Raw genomic sequence first — 18438 nt, forward strand, 5'->3', positions numbered from 1 at the left:
ACTTAAGCAAAAGTACAAACAGCTACTCTAGTGCAGAACGGCTCCTTCCACATGAGTGAATATTATATAACTAGATTAGAATTATTGATGCATTAATGTGTTGTAGTTGATAAAGCTGATTGTTTTGATCGTCATGTGTTTAGTATTTACTACCTGTAATTTGAATGATTTGAAGTATTATGTTTATCACATCAGGGATCAACAAAGTTCATTCTGCTATATTTCAATTTATTAATCAGATTTCTAAAAGCTATAGTTATGAAATAGAGTAAAAGAGTGAATTACCGTTTGATGTTTGCCTCTGTAAAGCATTGAAGTAGCAGAAAGTTCAAATGTTCACATAAAGTAGAAAGACCCAAAACACCAACCTTAATTATACGGGCTATTTGAAGAGAAGCTCCCATGGGTCATGTGAGACGGTAAAGGGCCAAGTGACCTGCAGTATGTGGTTGTTTAGGGTGGATGCTAACATTGGAGGACAAAGATTAACTCATTGCCATCTTTGGTCTCCGAGCGGGACAGTGTATGTAGGATTGGGTCAAAATAAACTGCAGTGTGTATTTGTCAAGGAATTTGAATGGTTACATGCTTGGGTACGATATTTGAGAGATGGATGCAGAGAAAAACCTCCAGAACACCACTGGCCTTGTCCTTATGGGTATTTTGGGTGTGAAGAAGCCGGGCAAATGCGTGCTTTCGAGCTGAGTCTGCTGCTGAAGTCATTGCGTAACATCTGTGTGTTGGGATGTGCGGGGGCCGTCCGCAGCGAGGGTCTGTGGGGGTCGGCTGGAAAGTTTGCGTAGCTCTTCGTGTGAATATTCAGCACTGTGGAAGCTGCAGCAAGCAGACGGGAGGGAGACATTTTTTTTCCATTCGTCATCCACTGCTGATCTGTTTTTCCTATTGTGTGAGACCGAGGCCACTTGTGTTCATCTGCCTAAGCACCACACACACGAAGGCAGTTTAATATCGGCTCAGAAGATAACAACTGACTCATCGGGATGTTTCCCACACTTCCTACTTTAAACACACTTCCTGTCATGGCTCCACATAAAAACTGACATTAAGGCCTTTTCTTTTTTTTTTTAAATTTGCAAGCAACACACAGACCACAAAGAGGTTTAAGGCCTCTTATGTTAATAAGGGAAATGGCCCATTAAGTTTGGGAACTGATGGATCTGCTGTGATTTCTGCGCCTGTGGTAAAGTAAGCTTGCAGCCCTGCTGGATGTTACACCTCCTGTTTTCACTCTGACATCCTGTTGTTTACATCCGCTTACCATCTCTCCACCCCGTCACACTTTAAATATCAAGGCAGAGGCCGACAGTTTGTTTGCATTCAGGAGCTTTAAATTTGCTTGTTTTACGATTTTTTTCAGACCTTCCTGAGGGGTGTTGGTCTTCTTACTAAACTAGCGACTGGCTGATGTCATATTTTGACTCAGCGTCGTCTGAAATTCCTCCCTGAAATACACAGCAAGTCTAAGCATCTCATCAGTCTTTCTGACGAGTTCATAAAAGAAAATATGCCCTGAGGACGGTTGGATGAAGCTCAGTGAAGCTCGTCTCAGTGGTCACCAGGAAATACTGTACTTTTACACATACAGCAAATATCACAACATCGAAGTTTAATTTACAGTTGCATTAAAAGGAAAACAGCAAATTCTGACATTGGGGAGGCTGGATCTGGCAAAGTGCAGTCAAACTCAGTACCTGACTTTTACCACCATTAACAAAAAGTGCCCTTTTGTTAATTATTTATTTATTTAATTTGCTGATTGATTGACTGAACCAAAACTCCACGACTGGCGCCAGAATGTATAATTTTATTGGTAAATTTGAGTCATTTTTTTGTACTTTTTCTTTTGCTGATTGAAACGAGAAGCTAAGAACAAGCTGATTAAACAAATAATCAGACTTTAATAATTAAACACAGCTTCTAAATGTTGAGACCATGTATATTTCTTTAAAAGCAAACTTTGAATGGTCAGTGCACCTCAGTCCACGAAACATTACTGCGACCGTGATTATTTTTTACAGGAAACTTAATCAGTGGATAGATTATGTTCCACTATAACATATATTTTTGAATGCAATGCAAAGACAAAGCTGCGGAAGTGACTGTTTTGCTTTGTAATCCGGTCGTATACCACAGAATCTCGTGCCGTTCCTTGTATTTGTTCGACGCTGTCCAGGTCTGCTCTTACCGACACAAGCTCACGAACTTCATTTCCCTTCTAGCTCAACATTGTTGTTGTGTTTGTAGGAATGAATGAGTTTGTGTGTTTATATTTGCCTGGTTTCGCGGCAGTCACGGGAAATGGAGGTCATCAACACGCCCACTCTGGCTGTGTAAAATCCCAGCAATGTCAGGGCCAACAGACTTGTTCATACTTACCCTCCCTCCAGATAAAGTCTGGATAATGTCTGAATGCCAGTGCTTGTGTGAAAGGGGCTCAAGTTTAGGCAACAAACGTCGTTTATGTTACTTAACAACATCTCATGGTTATGTTAGCAGTAGAGTTTCCTTTCCAGCTTTCCACTGGTACACTCATTGCCTCCTGGATCACTGGATACTTTTGGTGAACAGAGTTGGGAGTTGGGTGTCTGAGATCTGGGTCAGGGAGCGTCTGTGTTGTTTTCTTATCCTTGTGAGAACCAGTACACGTCTCCCTTGAAACGAGGGCATTTTTGTGAAGCGAGATCACTTTGGCTGCACCCTTAGTTCTTCAAGGGGTCAGACACTAAGCAGAAGACAGATGTGTGTTTATCTGCCTGCACGGTGTAAATACGCCACCAGACTTGTGCCTAAACTGCTCGTTTCACACCGGCATTTGCAAGCAGTTTACTAAAAAATGGCAGGTGCACACTTAAAGTTGCTTCCTTTGACACAATCCAGACATGTAGACTTGTTGCTGGGCTCACCCCCTACAGTCTCGCCTCCACAGATAAGACCCAGCTATCAGAAGCCCTCCAAGGCCTGTTGGTTGTTGTTTTTTTACCTCACAAAGATTTCGATGGCACAGCCATGCAGGCGTACGGTTCTGTTAACCATCACTGGCTCTGCAGGATTTGACTCAGCTGAAATCTGACAGCTTTAGTTGTTTTAAAGAGATCTGGATCAAGTTAGGGTGCAGCTTGTTAGATACCTGAATTATGAAGTTATGGACGCGATTGTTTATGTTCATTCTAGCGGCTTTTGGATGCTAACATTGGTCCAACACTTGGATCCAGACTGAAATATCTCTGCAGCTGTTGTTGGGTGGATTGGCATGAATTTTAGTTTCAGACATTCAGTCTCCACAGAATGTTTTCTAAATAATTGAGAGGTCGGAAATACCATGTAGTTTGACTGATTCAAAAAGTCTGATATCCCAATAATGTCAGCCAGACGTAGTCGTAGAGACGTCTGTGGTGATGACCTGCTCCAGACCTGCTCACGCACTCTTGCCACCAACCTATTCATTTCTTGCTGTTCCGGTTAGAAAAATCAGGTGGTGCACCGACTGCTGAAATCACACCAACTTCTTTTAATCTAGAATTTGTCACGATTGTCACAATTGACAGTGGCGAGGAAACCAACTTTGTGTTTGTACTTTGTTTGTAAAATAACTTAACTATTTTTTTAAACACTATAATTTATTTGCTATAATTAAAACTTATGAGCTGTAAAGTATTTGTACTTGTTACTTTATAACTTTTGCCATTTGCTTATTGTAAATAGCAAAACCAATACTCTTTATAAATTAACCAATACCACAGTTATTCTTATAATATTAACATATAACTAAGTGCATATAACTAAGTACATTTTGCTGATTTTCCTTGTTGTAATACTGTAATTTAGGGTTAAACATTTATCAAATAATTAAAGCAACAATCAGATTTTTACTTTGTTATAAATAAATAATTGGCAGCCTCCTTAACCCTATAAAGGTAGAGAAGTACAAATATATGTAACTAAAAATACAGATTATAATACAAGTGGGGCCTGGTGGCTCAATGGGTAGAGAGTGGGCCACAGAAGACTCCCCCAGGCGTCGCCCCGCCCAGCCACCAAGGGCCACCAAGATGGGGAAAAAATGAGAGGGCTTTGGCAGGAAGGGCACCTGGTGTGAAAACTCACGCCAAATTAACGAGGAGACCCCTGAACGGCCAAGCTGAGAGATTCTAATGCTGACTCTTTTCACAATTATTGAGTCCAAATACTGAGAAGACAGAGTTCTTGCAGTAACTTGTAGATAAACGTTTAGATATCTTTTCAACCTTTCATACTGGTTATCTGGCTTTGATGGGACACGTGTTGGTGATATGTGACAGGCGCAAGCTGGATCCAAATCAAATGAATGAGTCACACAATTTATCTTTACATAAATACGTCTGTGAATGAGTCTGTTTGTCTACTTTATTAGTGTGCGTTTGCCGGCTGTGTGCTCTGGTGCGACGTGAAATTGTGTCAGCGGCAAAAGTACACACAGATGAGTCCAGGGCAAGGTACACACACAAATATACACTGTACTCAGCCCGGGAACACACTCCAGAGATGAGCCTCAGGCCTCTGTGGGTTTGTATGTGTGTCTTCACTATTATCAGACATTTTTTCCAGTGCACCCATTCACATGTGTTTTTTTACTTAAGGGTTAAAGCAGACACACACACACACACACACTCCTCTACAGAAGAGGACATTCCTTCCCTCCCTCTTTCCATTCAAACACTGTTAACTTAGCTGCTAACCAGCTGTTGAGACTCTTATTGTAGAGTCTCGTCACTCACCACTCTGCCTGGGAACTGGTTTTGTAGGATTTCACCATTTCTAATGATTTATCTACGAGCTGATATGAAAACTAATGCAAATGTCTATTTTTTTTGCTGTTGGACAAAATATTCATATTTATTACTAAAGTTATTATAACCGAGTGATGTGTCTAAGTAAAGAACAGAAGGCTTCACACCGAACTGCAACTAATGATCACTTGGATTATGGAATTATTTCTGATTAATCTTCATTAAACAGTTGTTTGGTTTATACAAAGTCAGAAAATCAGCCGTACTGCTCTATTTTAACAAAGCACCATGAGCATCTACAAGACGGAAAATTATGCAAAGAATGAATGATGGTATTGAAATTCAATGAGATGTAAACAAAAAAAGACAAAAATCAGCCAAAATGGACACGAAAATGTTGTCCTCACAATATTCCCAAACTAATGGTGCAAATGTACACAAAATGACCAAAAGCCTGCATTGGACATGCAGTTGTTTTGGGTTTCCTATAGTCTGGGGGTGTTGTGGGGTGGGTGGGGGCCTTAAACCTGCCTGTGCCCAGGGGCCCATTTTCTGTCGTGATCTTTCCATTCAACCTTCACAGTGTCCTTAAGTCCAATGAACTAAAGCTTTGTTCTCCATCTGGCATCCGAGTTACTGTTGCATTATGACAGTATTTGCCAGTTTTCTTCTAAGAATTTTTATCAGAGTGGGGTGTCGCTGTCAACTCTGCAGTCAATCCCCATTGTGCAACAACAGTCTTACGTTAGTTCCAAATCAGTTTATTTAATCCATAGTGCACAATGTCACCATTTTTAGGTCAAACTCATATGGAAGCTTGGCCTTTGAGTCCTCTGACTAAAAATAGACCCAAAACCACAAAGCAGAGAGACCCCAAAGAGGCTAGATGACCAAACATAGACACAAATGAAACAAAAGAGACAAAAGACAGAGCCACTGCCGCTTAAAGGGACAAGGCGATCACAAAGTGATCACTATAAAGAGTGGAGAGGGGCATTAACACAAAGGCACACAAAGGGTACATGAGAGGAAAAAAGAGAAAAACCTAAAAGACACAAAATCGTGTCAGAGAACAAAGACATAGACACAGAATGACCACAAAGAAATGAGAAATGCATAATATCAAAGAGGAAAAAAAATTAGAAAAGCATGATGAGCAAAAAAATAAATGAATTTCCAAAAGAGGCACGCAAATAAGAAGGACTGTCAAAAAAAGGAAAACCAACCTGAAAATGTCCACAAACAGACGAACCATCACATAAATGACCGATAAAGAGACTCAACAAAACAAATACAACATGCACACAGAACAACTTGACATTCTGCCAAAGTATAAACTAAACTTTGTCTGTAGTTTACTGTTACATTATGACAGTATTTCCCAATGGGCTGTGTGTTTTTTTTTTTTTCATCAGAGTGGGGGTGTCACTGTCAACCCGGCACCATAACAGTCTAGCTTTCAGAAACCCCAGCAGTGATTTGTGTTTGACACCTAAATCAGTGTATTTTCTGCACAGTGTCACAGTTTCTCATATCAGCGTGTTCGTCAATCTGCCTCAGGTTGTTCCGACCTAATTAGAGTTTTTCCTGTGTCATAGTTGATTGGGATCAAACCGAAAGTGTTGCTGTTTTACCAGAAGTCGAGAGACAATCACGTCGTACTTCATTTCGCCTTCGGTTAAAAATTACGATCTTCACTTTTCGGCACTGTTTTCCGCTTGTTGGCATAAAGAAAAAACAGGAGAAAGGCCTCTTTGTCGCCACGGCTCCTTCCCCAGTGGTTGGTGACCTGCTAGTGTTTGCCCTAGTTCCAGTTAAAACCCTGAGTTTTCCCATTTGTTCCCAGCTGGAGAGTGTCGAGTTGCAGCCGGCCCCAAATAACACCTCTGTGTAGGCCAACAAAGACAAAGGAGTTTCTGTTGTGTGTGTGTGTGTGTGTGTGCGTGCTTGTGTGATGAGTTACATACTGCTGGTGAGGAATCCTGCAGCCCAGTCGACCTCCTGCATCACATTTTTTAAACTTTCATACGTAACCACTCGCTGACTCCAGAGACGGCAGGGAGTTTATAAAGCCTCACTGTGGTGTGGTCCTGTTTTCGTGCAGGCAGAGCTGGACCCCTCCAATTTCCTGTTCTTAAACAAGACAAGGATTTGTTCCTTTCCTCTTGATGGGCGGATCACATATTTATTTGTACCGAAATTTAAGAAAAATCTTCCATCTTTTCTGCTTCACTGTAAAGAGGAAAGTGAGAGGACTGAACCATAGTAAGCAAAATGTCATATAAACCAAAGAAGAGCTCACCAAATATGCCGTTTAGTTTCTAAACATAGGTTTGTGTCTGTAATTATGGCTCTGTAACAACTACTGCCTTTTTGTTGACCGCCATTATGCGGTTTTATTTCTTGGGGGGGGGTTTGAGCAAACCTGAATCAGGCTCCATGTTCAGGTGCCCCCTCTCAGTACTTTTAACCTTCATGGGTTTAGGGCTAATTTTTCCTACTACAGACGCCTTGATGTTCTATTATTATATTAAATTTGTAAATCTTAAATGGCAAGTTCATCACTTTTCAACTTGCTCTCTATGGCTTTAGTTTGTTTTTTTAGCTGAAAAACTCCTCCAGATGACATCACCCGGAGGACTCTTTCATCATTAAGGGTTGAGATGATGTCACCTGGGGGAGTTCTGGAAAAGCAGGTCGACCATGATTACAGATAGTGTGAGCAACGAGAAGACATAAACTGAACTAAAGGTTCCTCCAAGTTGTGCCATCTGGAGGCATTTTTCAGCTAGAACTACAGAGATATTTTGATAGAGGGAAGCCAAAAGGAAGTTTAACGGCACTTATACACATGCACTATCCGATCTAGAAGCAAAAAATGCAAGTTCAATAGAAGTAAAGGCGTCTTTTAAAGTACAAAAACGTAATTAAACTCAGTTTTTTTTCAGCACAACACAGGCTATTAATTATTTAGCTTTAGTGATTTCACGTTGCATTACAGAAGTTTATAAGACCGAGAATTTGTGTAACCAAAAGGAGCATCAGCTCATATTTTATTGTATATTGAGCTGACATTATAATTATTATTATTATCATGGAAAAAGACTCTTGTGTGAAGTGTGAAGAATAGTAACACCAGCGACTGTTTGATGTTTCAAATGATTCTGTAACTATGGAGATGTTGTTGTTGCCAGGAGACACTGTGGGAAAGTAAAGCGTAGTAAACGACTGCAAACATTTGTAAAACGGTGTGACGTGTTTGGCATCGTGTGCATAGTCACTTAGAAACTTCAATATACATTGAATTAAGGGCTTGTTACCACTGACACACGCTGAGGGTTAATCTGGATTCACTGGTGGATAAATGTGTAAATATTTGTTCTACACACACACACACACACACACACACTTTCATTTGAATAGATTCACGGTGTGCTGTTGGTGTTTGCTTTACACACAGAAACACACACACTGAGAGGAGTCCAGCCATATAGGGCAGCCAGCAGTGGTAGGATGGATGGATAGGGGAGGGTGTTTATAAAGTGAGGAGGTCACTGTGTGTGTGGGTGTGTGTGTGTGGGTGTGTGTGTGTGAGAGAAAAGTATTCCTCTCTACTCCCTTTCTCACTCTGTCTGAACTGTAGCCATATGCTTGTCATCCGGGGAGGTTATCTGGAAGTTGAGCATCTGGCTCTGGACATTGTCTTTATAAAGGACGTCCTTGGAAATCTACAGGCCTTCGTCTTGTCTTCCGTGGAAGTGGGGATGTTTTACTCCCTCTGCTGTTGCACCCTAATGACTCCGGTGTAGATTTCCAGGTTGCCCTGGTTTCCTATGAGAACTGGCCTGTTTTCATTGTTGTGCACCTCTTTATAGTCACTGTGTGACAAATACCTTACACTTTTTCCTAATTTTTTAAAGCCCAAAGAATGAAATGACAAACATTTAATAATAATAAATTGCAGCCCTAATTTTTAAAATATAAAATATGTGGGTTTGCTAATATGTATGTAGTATATATGTAGTATGTCAGTTATCAACACATCAGCACTGAGGTTTTGCTTTGGCTGCCGTTCCTTAAGTTAGCCAAAACACAGGAGGAGGATGAGGGCTTGTCTTTTAACTGTGTGAATGAACCAACGCACTGGGAATACCACTGGAGACATACCTGGAGGACTGGTGGGGGAGCTTTTCAGAGGAAGACAGCTTTACAGCCATTTGATTGTCTGCTTTAGTTCTGCCTGGGGGAGAACAAGGGAAAACTTAAGGGAAAAGTGGCAATAAAACATTTAAGGGACTGTAATTACAGACAGGCTTTCATTAACTCCTTATTATCAGACTGTGTCCTCCTGTCTGTAGCTTTGTGTCGGATGTATTTACAGTGTTTTCTTTCTCCTTTGTGCAGCACTTCTCCGAGCTGCTCGACGACCTCTCCTCGGACGCTCTGCTGGGGCAGCTGCTCAGCGACCCCTTCCTGTCCGGCGTGAGAGATGGAGTGGAGGCTATGGAGGGCGATGAGGGAGGTGACCTGTCCCCATCTTCGCCTCTGCCTCCTCACATCACAGCTGAGCACAGCTACTCCCTCTGCGGTGACAGTCGACCCCAGTCACCCCTGTCGCACCTGACCGGAGAGCAGGGCAGTGACGCAGGTGATTTTAAATAGTACACCAGGTTTACCATTTATCACTAGTGGTCAAACTGCCCTTTGTGATTAATCGAAAAACAGAAAGAGTTGTGGATGAGCCGGACAATTTATTAACAGCATATATATTGTTTTTCGTAGTGGAACCTTTATTTAAATCTACAAAACACAACTTTGGTAGCTGAGGTTTGGCTTCTCTAAGATACCGTTTAAAACGCATTTCTACCAAAGCTGAATCTGTTGTACAATAATTATTTGAGAAAAAGCATCATGGTCCATCCTTGCTCGCTTTGAAGTGTTAACAGCAGCTGCATCGTGAGCACATAAAGTCCACTCGAGTGAAAGGCCTACCTGAGGAAGGCCTACCTGAGGAAGGCCTACCTGAGGAAGGCCTACCTGAGGAAGGCCTACCTGAGGAAGGCCTACCTGATGAAGGCCTACCTGCCTAACAAAATGTGCATGTATAAACGAACTTATGTGGCATGTTCTGCAGCAGAATCTGATGGGGATTCATCTGAGTGGCCCATGGAGCAGGAGGAGGCGATCAGCAGCCTTCTGTGTGAGACTGCCACCCTCCTTCCCACCCTTTCCCTGTCTCTGACCTCCACTGAGGGCCCCCAAGCACCTGAAGGCTCTGCTGTGGCTGCTACCACCTGCCCAGCTCAGATCACAGTCAGCAGCTACACCCAGGGAAAAGGCATCAAGGTGAGAGACCAGAGACGGGTGATAATGTTTCGGATTGTTTTTCACTGTTATAACCCTGTATTTTAACTCTGATCATCTGTTTTCCTGTGTGCACAGATTAAAGAGGAGAGCATCATCCCTCAGATTAAGCTGGAACCACATGAAGTAGACCAGTTCCTTAACCTTTCTCACAAAGGTCAGAATTTAAAGCAGTTTTTTGCTCGTTCTTGCACGTGGAGATCAGTGAAATGAGGACCTCTGCTGGACGATTGTTCAAACACCTAAAAAACCAAAAAACATTAAAAATGCAGAATTCAAACTATTTGCTTCAGTAAACGTAGTAAAACAACAATATAAAATTACTTCATTGCAGGTTAAATTTCTGTAATCAGGATCTTAATTAAAAGTTTGGAAGTAGCAACAACAACATTACCTGAAGTAACATAAAGAAACATAACTAATAATCCAGAATGTCGCCTGTCACAGTGTCACAGTTTATATTCATTTATATCATCGGTGCGTTAATGTCATTAGCTTTTAAACTGTAGCAGGTTGATTTAAAAAGATTGAGTCTTCTATCATGCTGTACTTTAAGCTTTGGACAAGCAGTATTAAGTCACTTTGCATTAGAATTAGAAAAAGTTTATTCTAGAAAACTCCTGAAAAAGCTCTTGATTTGCCTTGAAAACAGACTTGAAACATTTGAAACACTGGTCATAAAAAAGAAAAAATAGGTATAACAAAATTCTTTGTAAGTTACACGTTGAACTTTTACAGCATTTAAGGATTTTTTTTTGTCCCCTAAAAGAGAATCATGTTTAAAAATATTTAATTCCTTTATAGAATCCAAATTGTCAAAACAGATAATGTGGATTGCAGAGGTAGCAGAACTAGTACGGTTCAGTACTAAAAGTGCAAGAAAGAAAACACCAGTACAAGTAAAAATATCACATTATATTCTTTACTCGAGTACATGTTCGAGTACAGAAGCATGTACTGCACTAAGAAAACGATTTCGATCGGACAGACTAACTGATAAAAAGTATTTCAGTGCTATTGAATTTGATCCATAAATGTACAAGTCAAGTCCTGGTTTGTTCCACGTGCGTCTCATAAATAAGAAATCTGCAGAAATCTAAAACATTTAGGGCTTGTTGAGTTTATTTTGTGTACAGATTCAAAGAGAGAATGACTCTAAAAACCGGATTTCCAATGACTTAGTTCAAAAAAATCACCCAACTTGAAATTATTTTGACAAAAAAATATATGTATTTATGATTACATTTTCTATTAAGCACCAACCGGCATTAAAGCATAAACTAACTGTAGTGGTGTAAATATTACAGTACAATATTTTCATTTCAGCAAAGTAAACGTAACGTAAGGGGAATTATCAAGAAGATTTATAAAGTATCAAAAAATATAAATATTCAAGTAAAGTACAAGTAGGTCAACATTGTACTGCAGTATTTCAGTAAATGGCCCAACTGCATAAAGAATCTAAGGTCATTTTTTCAGATTATGGGTCTTTATCTCTGGACTTTTAATGCAATTTTCCCTTCTTTTCAGAGTTGATCACTCATCCTTGTGTTTCAGGTCTGGAGCCTCTGCAGATGCCCCCCACTCCACCCAGCTCCCACGGCAGCGACTCCGAGGGCAGCCAGAGCCCCGTCCACGCTCCGCCCGGCCTCTCTTGCCCCACCTCCCCCACCAGCCCTGCGCCAACCCAGGGGAGCCTGAAGGTGTCACCCCGCGCCGCTTCGTCTCTGTCCAACTCCCCTCTGCTCACTGCACCTCATGTAAGGAGCAACGTATCTTCTGATTTGTCGCTCAGATTCTATTCCCAGATGTGTGAGAATGAAACATCTTGCAAACTAATCTTCTTTTTACGAATAAATAAAGAAAAACGGAAATTACAATTTCCTCTTCCTCTTAAGAGATCGTCTTAAGATGTAAATACAGGCGCATATGAGCAATATTTTTGATGCTGATACTATAATATTGAGCAACTTAAAGTAGGTGTGATATTCAGGACTATGGGGTCCTGCACACACATGAGTATAGGTGTCATAGAGAAGCAGGAAACATCTTGTTTTGATCAGTTAATTAAATTAAACAATGTTAACATATTTGAAGATCCACAATTTTTCTATTAGAAAAGAAAATGTGCTTCAATGAATCCATTCAACTCGGTTGCTTGTTTGTGGTTTTTGTTGTTGTGCAGAAACTGCAGGGGTCTGGACCACTGATTCTGACTGAGGAGGAGCGTCGTACACTGATGGCTGAGGGTTATCCAGTGCCCACCAAACTGCCGCTCACCAAAGCCGAAGAGAAGGCACTAAAGAAGATCCGCAGGAAAATCAAAAATAAGGTACAAACTGCTGACAGATGTTCCTACAAATATACGGATATAGCAGTTACTGTATGTCTTAGAATTGATTTTTTTTTGTGACATTTTTATCAAATTATGTCAATAGATTTCTTTTAATTGTGTCAGAGCTTTGCAGCATGAATAAAAAACCAAAAGCGTGTGTGGTTGTCTGCTTTTCTAATTTCTCTTTGTCACAGATCTCTGCTCAGGAGAGTCGTAGGAAGAAGAAAGAGTACATGGACACTTTGGAGAAGAAGTAAGTTCTTCTCTTCATTCTTTATTAAAGTCAGAGAGACTGGGAAATAAAACGTCCTCTGAGACATATATAAAAAAAAAACACTTCTGCTTGAAGCTTTCCCTCTAAGCATGCATAGTTTTTATCTCGTTTCCCGCTCATTTTATTTTTAAATGTCTCATTTTGGTTCATAGTGGTTTTTTTTTTGTTTGTATCCGTTTGAATCCACTGCTGTTGTGCTGCAAAACTGGATTTTTTGTATTATGCAGCTAAATACAAGATTGGGAAGATGAAAAGAAACATTCCGTTACAATTATTAATGATAAAATAAAATGCAGCTCCAAAATACAGAGAGTATGGAAAGTATCTGAACATGTTACACAAACGAATAAAAAAGCACCAGTATCGTGAGAAGTCTGACATGTCTGGACACTGACCTGCAGTACTTCTGTCTGACCACAGGGTGGAGAACTGCTCCAACGAAAACAACGAGCTACGCCGGAAGGTGGAAACGCTGGAGTGTACAAACAAGTAGGAACCATACAAATACATCTACTTAAGTGTCGTTACGTGTCACACATTTCCGGAAAGATGTATATTAAACTTCCAGTTACTTCTGATTCAGACATCACCAAAATCGAACAATTAAAGATTAAACTTTTCTATGTGTTGTAGCTGTTTTACATCAGCTTTACAGATACTAATTCATGCACAAATACATGATCACTAATGCAGATTTAAATGTAAATTTTTAACTCTCCTCACATGCAAACCCTAAAAAAAAGCCGAAAGCCATTGATTTGGCGACGTCGCTATCAAGCGATGTGGTTGTGAACAGTGTTTGCTTTTCTAATGGCTACTGTCTAAGCCAGTAACAGTAGTCACTGCAAACATAATACTGTAACGTTGCAGCCTGTAAAAGTGCAGCTCATTTTATAGTTTAATTCTTAATACTGCATCTGGATTCGTTTGGTGGATGTACAGTTGACGATCAACATCCAGAGACCATCCAAGTTAAACTTACCACTGCTCGTGTGCCACCACCGTATGGAACAAATGGGAATCACATTGGTGTTTGACTGCTGGAACTGTAGCGCCACAGCAGACGGTAATAAATGGCCATATCGACAGTATTTGTTTGGAAGCCTCAGAGCTCAAAATGACCAAAACCAAGTCCTTCTTTCTAGTTGGTTTGTGTAATTTTCAGTCTGGGTGTCTGTGCCCAGGGGCCCCAAGTCTAAGCTGAGGGATTCCCCCCACCTATGCAGATCAAAAGTTTGGACAGTTCAGGAAGCTTTTTTATAGATTCAGCCTCTGCGAGCTGAGACGCAGATGAGTGAGCTATAGGAATGATGACAAGCTTGACTCGTGTCAGTCACAAAGACTCAAGGATGGTGGCAATCAAAACCTCAGGACATGAAGGAGGAGGAGGGCGACCAGACCTAAAAATGTCCCACCTCCCCATCCCACTTTCTTTGCTCAGGAGCGAGGATGATCTCTGATCTGCTTACAAACACGGACTGAATCTTAGGATCTATAAATACCTTAGAATCAAACCCTCTGTGGATGTGTTCAGCCGCAGTGCTGCATCCATGCATAATCAGGAGGCTATTTTCATGCAAAACGCTCGAGCTGCTTCACGTAGGCTGTGTTGTTTGCCGTTGACATGCATGGATGAAGCGTGTGTGTCTGTGGTGGTGCACCCACTGAGCGCACTGTGTTAAGTACAGCTGCCGGGAACGCAGCTGCTTTGGGTCGGCGGTTAAAGTGGGCTTTGTCTTTGCTGTCTAAAAGTTAATGAACCAGTCGGACGTGTGCGAGTGTGTGAGTGTGTGTGTGTGTGTGTGTGTGTTTATGCTGGTGCACCTGGACAGTGTGCTTGTGCTCAGTTGCCGTTTAAATGAAGCAAACATCCGAACAAAACCTCAGTGGAATATCTTACTGATGCTGAATGAGGGGCATTTCCACGGCTCAAACAACAGTGACATGAGCCTTTACGCGCACATTTTAATGACATATTAATTGTGCTGTATATATAGAATCCCGAGCCTTTAAAGGATGTTGTCAGGTGCGTGTGGCTGAAAGCGACAGGTTGACAATTGTGCAAAGAGGCTGTTTGAAAAAACGAAATAACTAAAAATAAAGTCTTTGCTTTCCAGTAAAACAACTAAGATTTTGTTCAAAAGACAGAAGCTGTCATTCTGGAATCGACCACTCGGCACAGGACTGTGTTCTACATGAATTTGCTTCTGTTTTGTCTATTTGAATGTGTGTTCTCGATTTGCAGTGCTGTGAGCTCGCAGGTCCACCATAATACACACTCATTTGTATTTACATATTTACATTGTTATAGAGAATCAAGAAAACTTTGCATGTGCTCATGTAATAGACACAGATTTGGCAGAGTTACTGGGTCTTTACGGTTTACTAGCAGACTTCCCAGCATGCAATGTTTGAGACCTCACACTTGTCGGACTTTTATGTTTTGTGGTTTGAATCACTAGGAGCCGCTTCGGTCGTTTTCTTTATATCGACTGTCGTACAAAATGTCAAACTGATTTCTTTGATTTGAACTGCGAAAGGCGCATGGAAAGAAAATAACGTCTAGACTGTTGTCATGTCCAAACGACAATATGTCTGGTCAAAGACACGTTGAGTGAAGCCGGTAAAGAGGCTTGATTGATCCAAATGTCTCCAAGCTCAGCTCTAAGTGGAACAAATGACTTCAGTTTATAACATACACGCTTGCTGTGCCTCAAGCTTGCGTAGCTAAGTGTGATACACGTTTAAGACCTTTTTCCGGACATAGACTTAACCACAGTGTACTGTTAGAGCAGTGGAAACAAGAACTTCAACCTTATCTCTAGCACACAGAGGCGTTGCTGATACTTAATTCAACAGCCTAAAGGGTCTTTGAAGGGTCACAGTGTGCATCTGTCAAAACATTTTTCATAGTGGGCAAATTAGTGCAAAACGTTCATAGTGGATCATGTCTCCAATTTTCCACCACAACTGTAAACAGTGCTTCATGTGACCAAACAGTTGAATTGACTTAATATCGTGAGTTAAATATCTCGGGAAGACAATTCCCCTGTATGTGAATTCTTACCTAGTAATAAACCCGTTTCTGGTTCTGATTCTGATGGGAGAAGGTAGACGACACCCACAAGTGTGCAGCTATGGTTTCCTGCATCATCTTTCTGTCGTATCATTTGGTTCTGTATCTGTGTGCTTTCTTACGGTTTGTGTTCCCCCTCCCCAGGTCTCTGCTACAGCAGCTGCAGTCTCTGCAGGCGGCAGTGGCCGGCAAAGCCCTCAAGTCCTGCAGGGTGGCTGGCACGCAGACATCATCGTGCCTAATGGTACTGCTATTAAAAAAAAGACAAATGTGCTCAGGGACTCGGGATTTAGTTGTGAACGTTGGGGTTAGAAAGAGCTAGAAAAGACCAGTGTGTGTGCATTTTAACAGAAGATCTACTTCCATCATGTAATAGTTCATTTTGCATTTTGTGTGACTTCTAATTTGTTTACCCTCTCTCCTTCTCCGCCTCCGCCTTTCCTCTCCGTCTGTCTCTGCAGGTGGTTGTGCTGTGTTTCGCTCTGTTCTTGGGCAATTTTTACCCCAGCAGTCTGACTCCCTGCTCCACCATCACTGAAACAGGCCTTTCTTCCAAACAGTCGGCTGTCAAAGAGTCCTACACAGCCACAGGTAGCTCACACAAACGCTGTGTTTACATTGACTACACACACACACACACACACACACAGAGTCCTGCCTTAACAGAACCGTCTTAACCTCCTGCTGTCTTAAAGATGTGGGTGTATTTCTCCATCATGAATTAATTTTGGAGCAGCACAGTCTCAAACCAAGACAACAAATAGGAAATATATTTTATTGACATTTAAAAAAAAAACTGACGTTAGACAAAAAAAATTATCGTTATTTCAGAACTAACACATTATTATTACTGATAGATAGTATTTCAGTTACATTTTAATATACTCTAATGGAATTTTCATGTTAAAAGTCACTTGTAGCATTTCCCCTCATAGCTATATTCAAAGCATTTTATCATCTTTCAACTTTAATATTTTGGTTCACTGACATGGATTTTAATCAGACACCTAACAACAACGACGCTCTAAAAACTATATATCGCCTTATTAAATTATAGCAGACAAGTTAAACAATGAGTTGATAAAATAGTGGAGCATTTAGAAGCATAAGAATCTGATATTTTTCTCAAGAGATGGTGGAGTCGAAAACTGGAGCATGAAGCGAGTGGATATTGCTCTGAACACAGCTCCAAATTAATACTACAGGTAGATGTGTAAATAATAGTAATAATGTCTGCTAATGCATTAGCAACTGTCTAGGTTGTATTAATATCATTTAATGCAGGTTAAAGACGCACAACTGAAATGGAGAATATCGCTTGAACTTCAAGAGACACCAATGTCAACAATTTAAACTTTAATAGAGTATATGTATTCAGGTCAGGTCTCACTGAGATCTAAGAATATTCATCTCTGAATACTCATGAAAACACAAAGAGCAAAACAACAGTAAAAGACTTGCAATGTAGAATTATTAATAAAAACACTGTCACGTGAATAAAACACCAGACAATGAGCGTTGAAATGAAATTGAGTGGATTGTAGTTCTTGCCATTTAGCAGGTTCATAAACACATTCCCGCAATTGTTAGTGTGAACATATAGTTGGGCGAAAAATTTTGCTTCTCCTTATTTTGAAATGTCAAGAGGAGTAAAACAAAGATTATATTACTATATTTAGTAAAAAATACTTTTGTACTACATTAATATGTGTGAGCACAAATTAATTTAGCTGTTGATATAAAAATACCGTATAACCACGCTATAGCTGAATATGTCAATATAACATGTATTGCAGAGAATTTCTAACATAAAATCCTGCAAAACAGACACACACACACAATAAGAGTCACTTTTATACAGTTGTCAGCTAATTTGGACTGTTCTGCTGTTTCCATACTAAGCAATAATGAGTTTCCAGTTGTAACTTAGCCAATAATCAGATTACACCTACGGCGCTGAAGAGACTGATGAGAAGAACTGACCATTCACTGCATCCTCTCTAACCGTACTTTACACACACAGTCTCTGTGTTTCTGAGCTCATCAAATCGGACATTTTAGAGACAGCTGGTTCTCACAGCTGAGCAGTACCACAAGCGTACGATGATCTTAAGGAATAGGATACACAGCAGTTGATTAAACATGCCAGAGGCTTCTAAAACACTTGCAATTCGAGCAGTTTTAAACAACTGCATTATGAAAATCTTAAAAATACAATAAGACAGGTACCATCTTCTCACATAATGAGTACACTTTGATTCTAAAATTAGAATGTAGGACTATTATCAGTGACAGAATATTTGTAGAAAGGTGTCCTCTCTCACCATTTACTCACTCTTTTTCATATAATAAATGACTGAACTCAAATGGCATGTAGGTATTTGTAGAAATTCAGTATAGTAAGGAAGCAAGCAGGTAATTAATATCAGTTTGTTCAATACAACACAGGCAGTTTGAATATTGGGCTGCAGTGCTGTCACATGACATTATAAACCGTTAAAAGACCAAGAATCAACTCACCTGGGCCAAAATGGTCAAGATGCCAGTTTTTAACTTAAAAGCTGTTAAAAACTCATGCCACCAGAATACTTTCACTGTAAAT

The 18438-nt window shown here is 40.5% G+C and overlaps 1 protein-coding gene across 5 annotated transcripts in view; it reads left to right on the top strand.

Moving 5' to 3' along the window:
- creb3l2 (cAMP responsive element binding protein 3-like 2) overlaps positions 1 to 18438 on the top strand; it is a 30988-nt gene that overhangs the window by 9717 nt on the left and 2833 nt on the right. For 3 of the 5 annotated variants that reach the window (XM_067491191.1, XM_067491192.1, XM_067491189.1), the window contains 9 exons: positions 9192 to 9435; positions 9922 to 10133; positions 10230 to 10308; positions 11709 to 11911; positions 12337 to 12483; positions 12681 to 12739; positions 13181 to 13249; positions 15981 to 16080; positions 16298 to 16427. In XM_067491191.1, coding sequence (XP_067347292.1) covers positions 9192 to 9435; positions 9922 to 10133; positions 10230 to 10308; positions 11709 to 11911; positions 12337 to 12483; positions 12681 to 12739; positions 13181 to 13249; positions 15981 to 16080; positions 16298 to 16427 — 1243 coding nt within the window. The remainder of the gene's footprint in view (positions 1 to 9191; positions 9436 to 9921; positions 10134 to 10229; positions 10309 to 11708; positions 11912 to 12336; positions 12484 to 12680; positions 12740 to 13180; positions 13250 to 15980; positions 16081 to 16297; positions 16428 to 18438) is intronic. The other 2 variants (XM_067491193.1, XM_067491190.1) reach the window with 1 other exon arrangement.

This window comes from Channa argus, chromosome 21, assembly GCF_033026475.1.
Source record: "Channa argus isolate prfri chromosome 21, Channa argus male v1.0, whole genome shotgun sequence".
Taxonomy (NCBI): domain Eukaryota; kingdom Metazoa; phylum Chordata; class Actinopteri; order Anabantiformes; family Channidae; genus Channa; species Channa argus.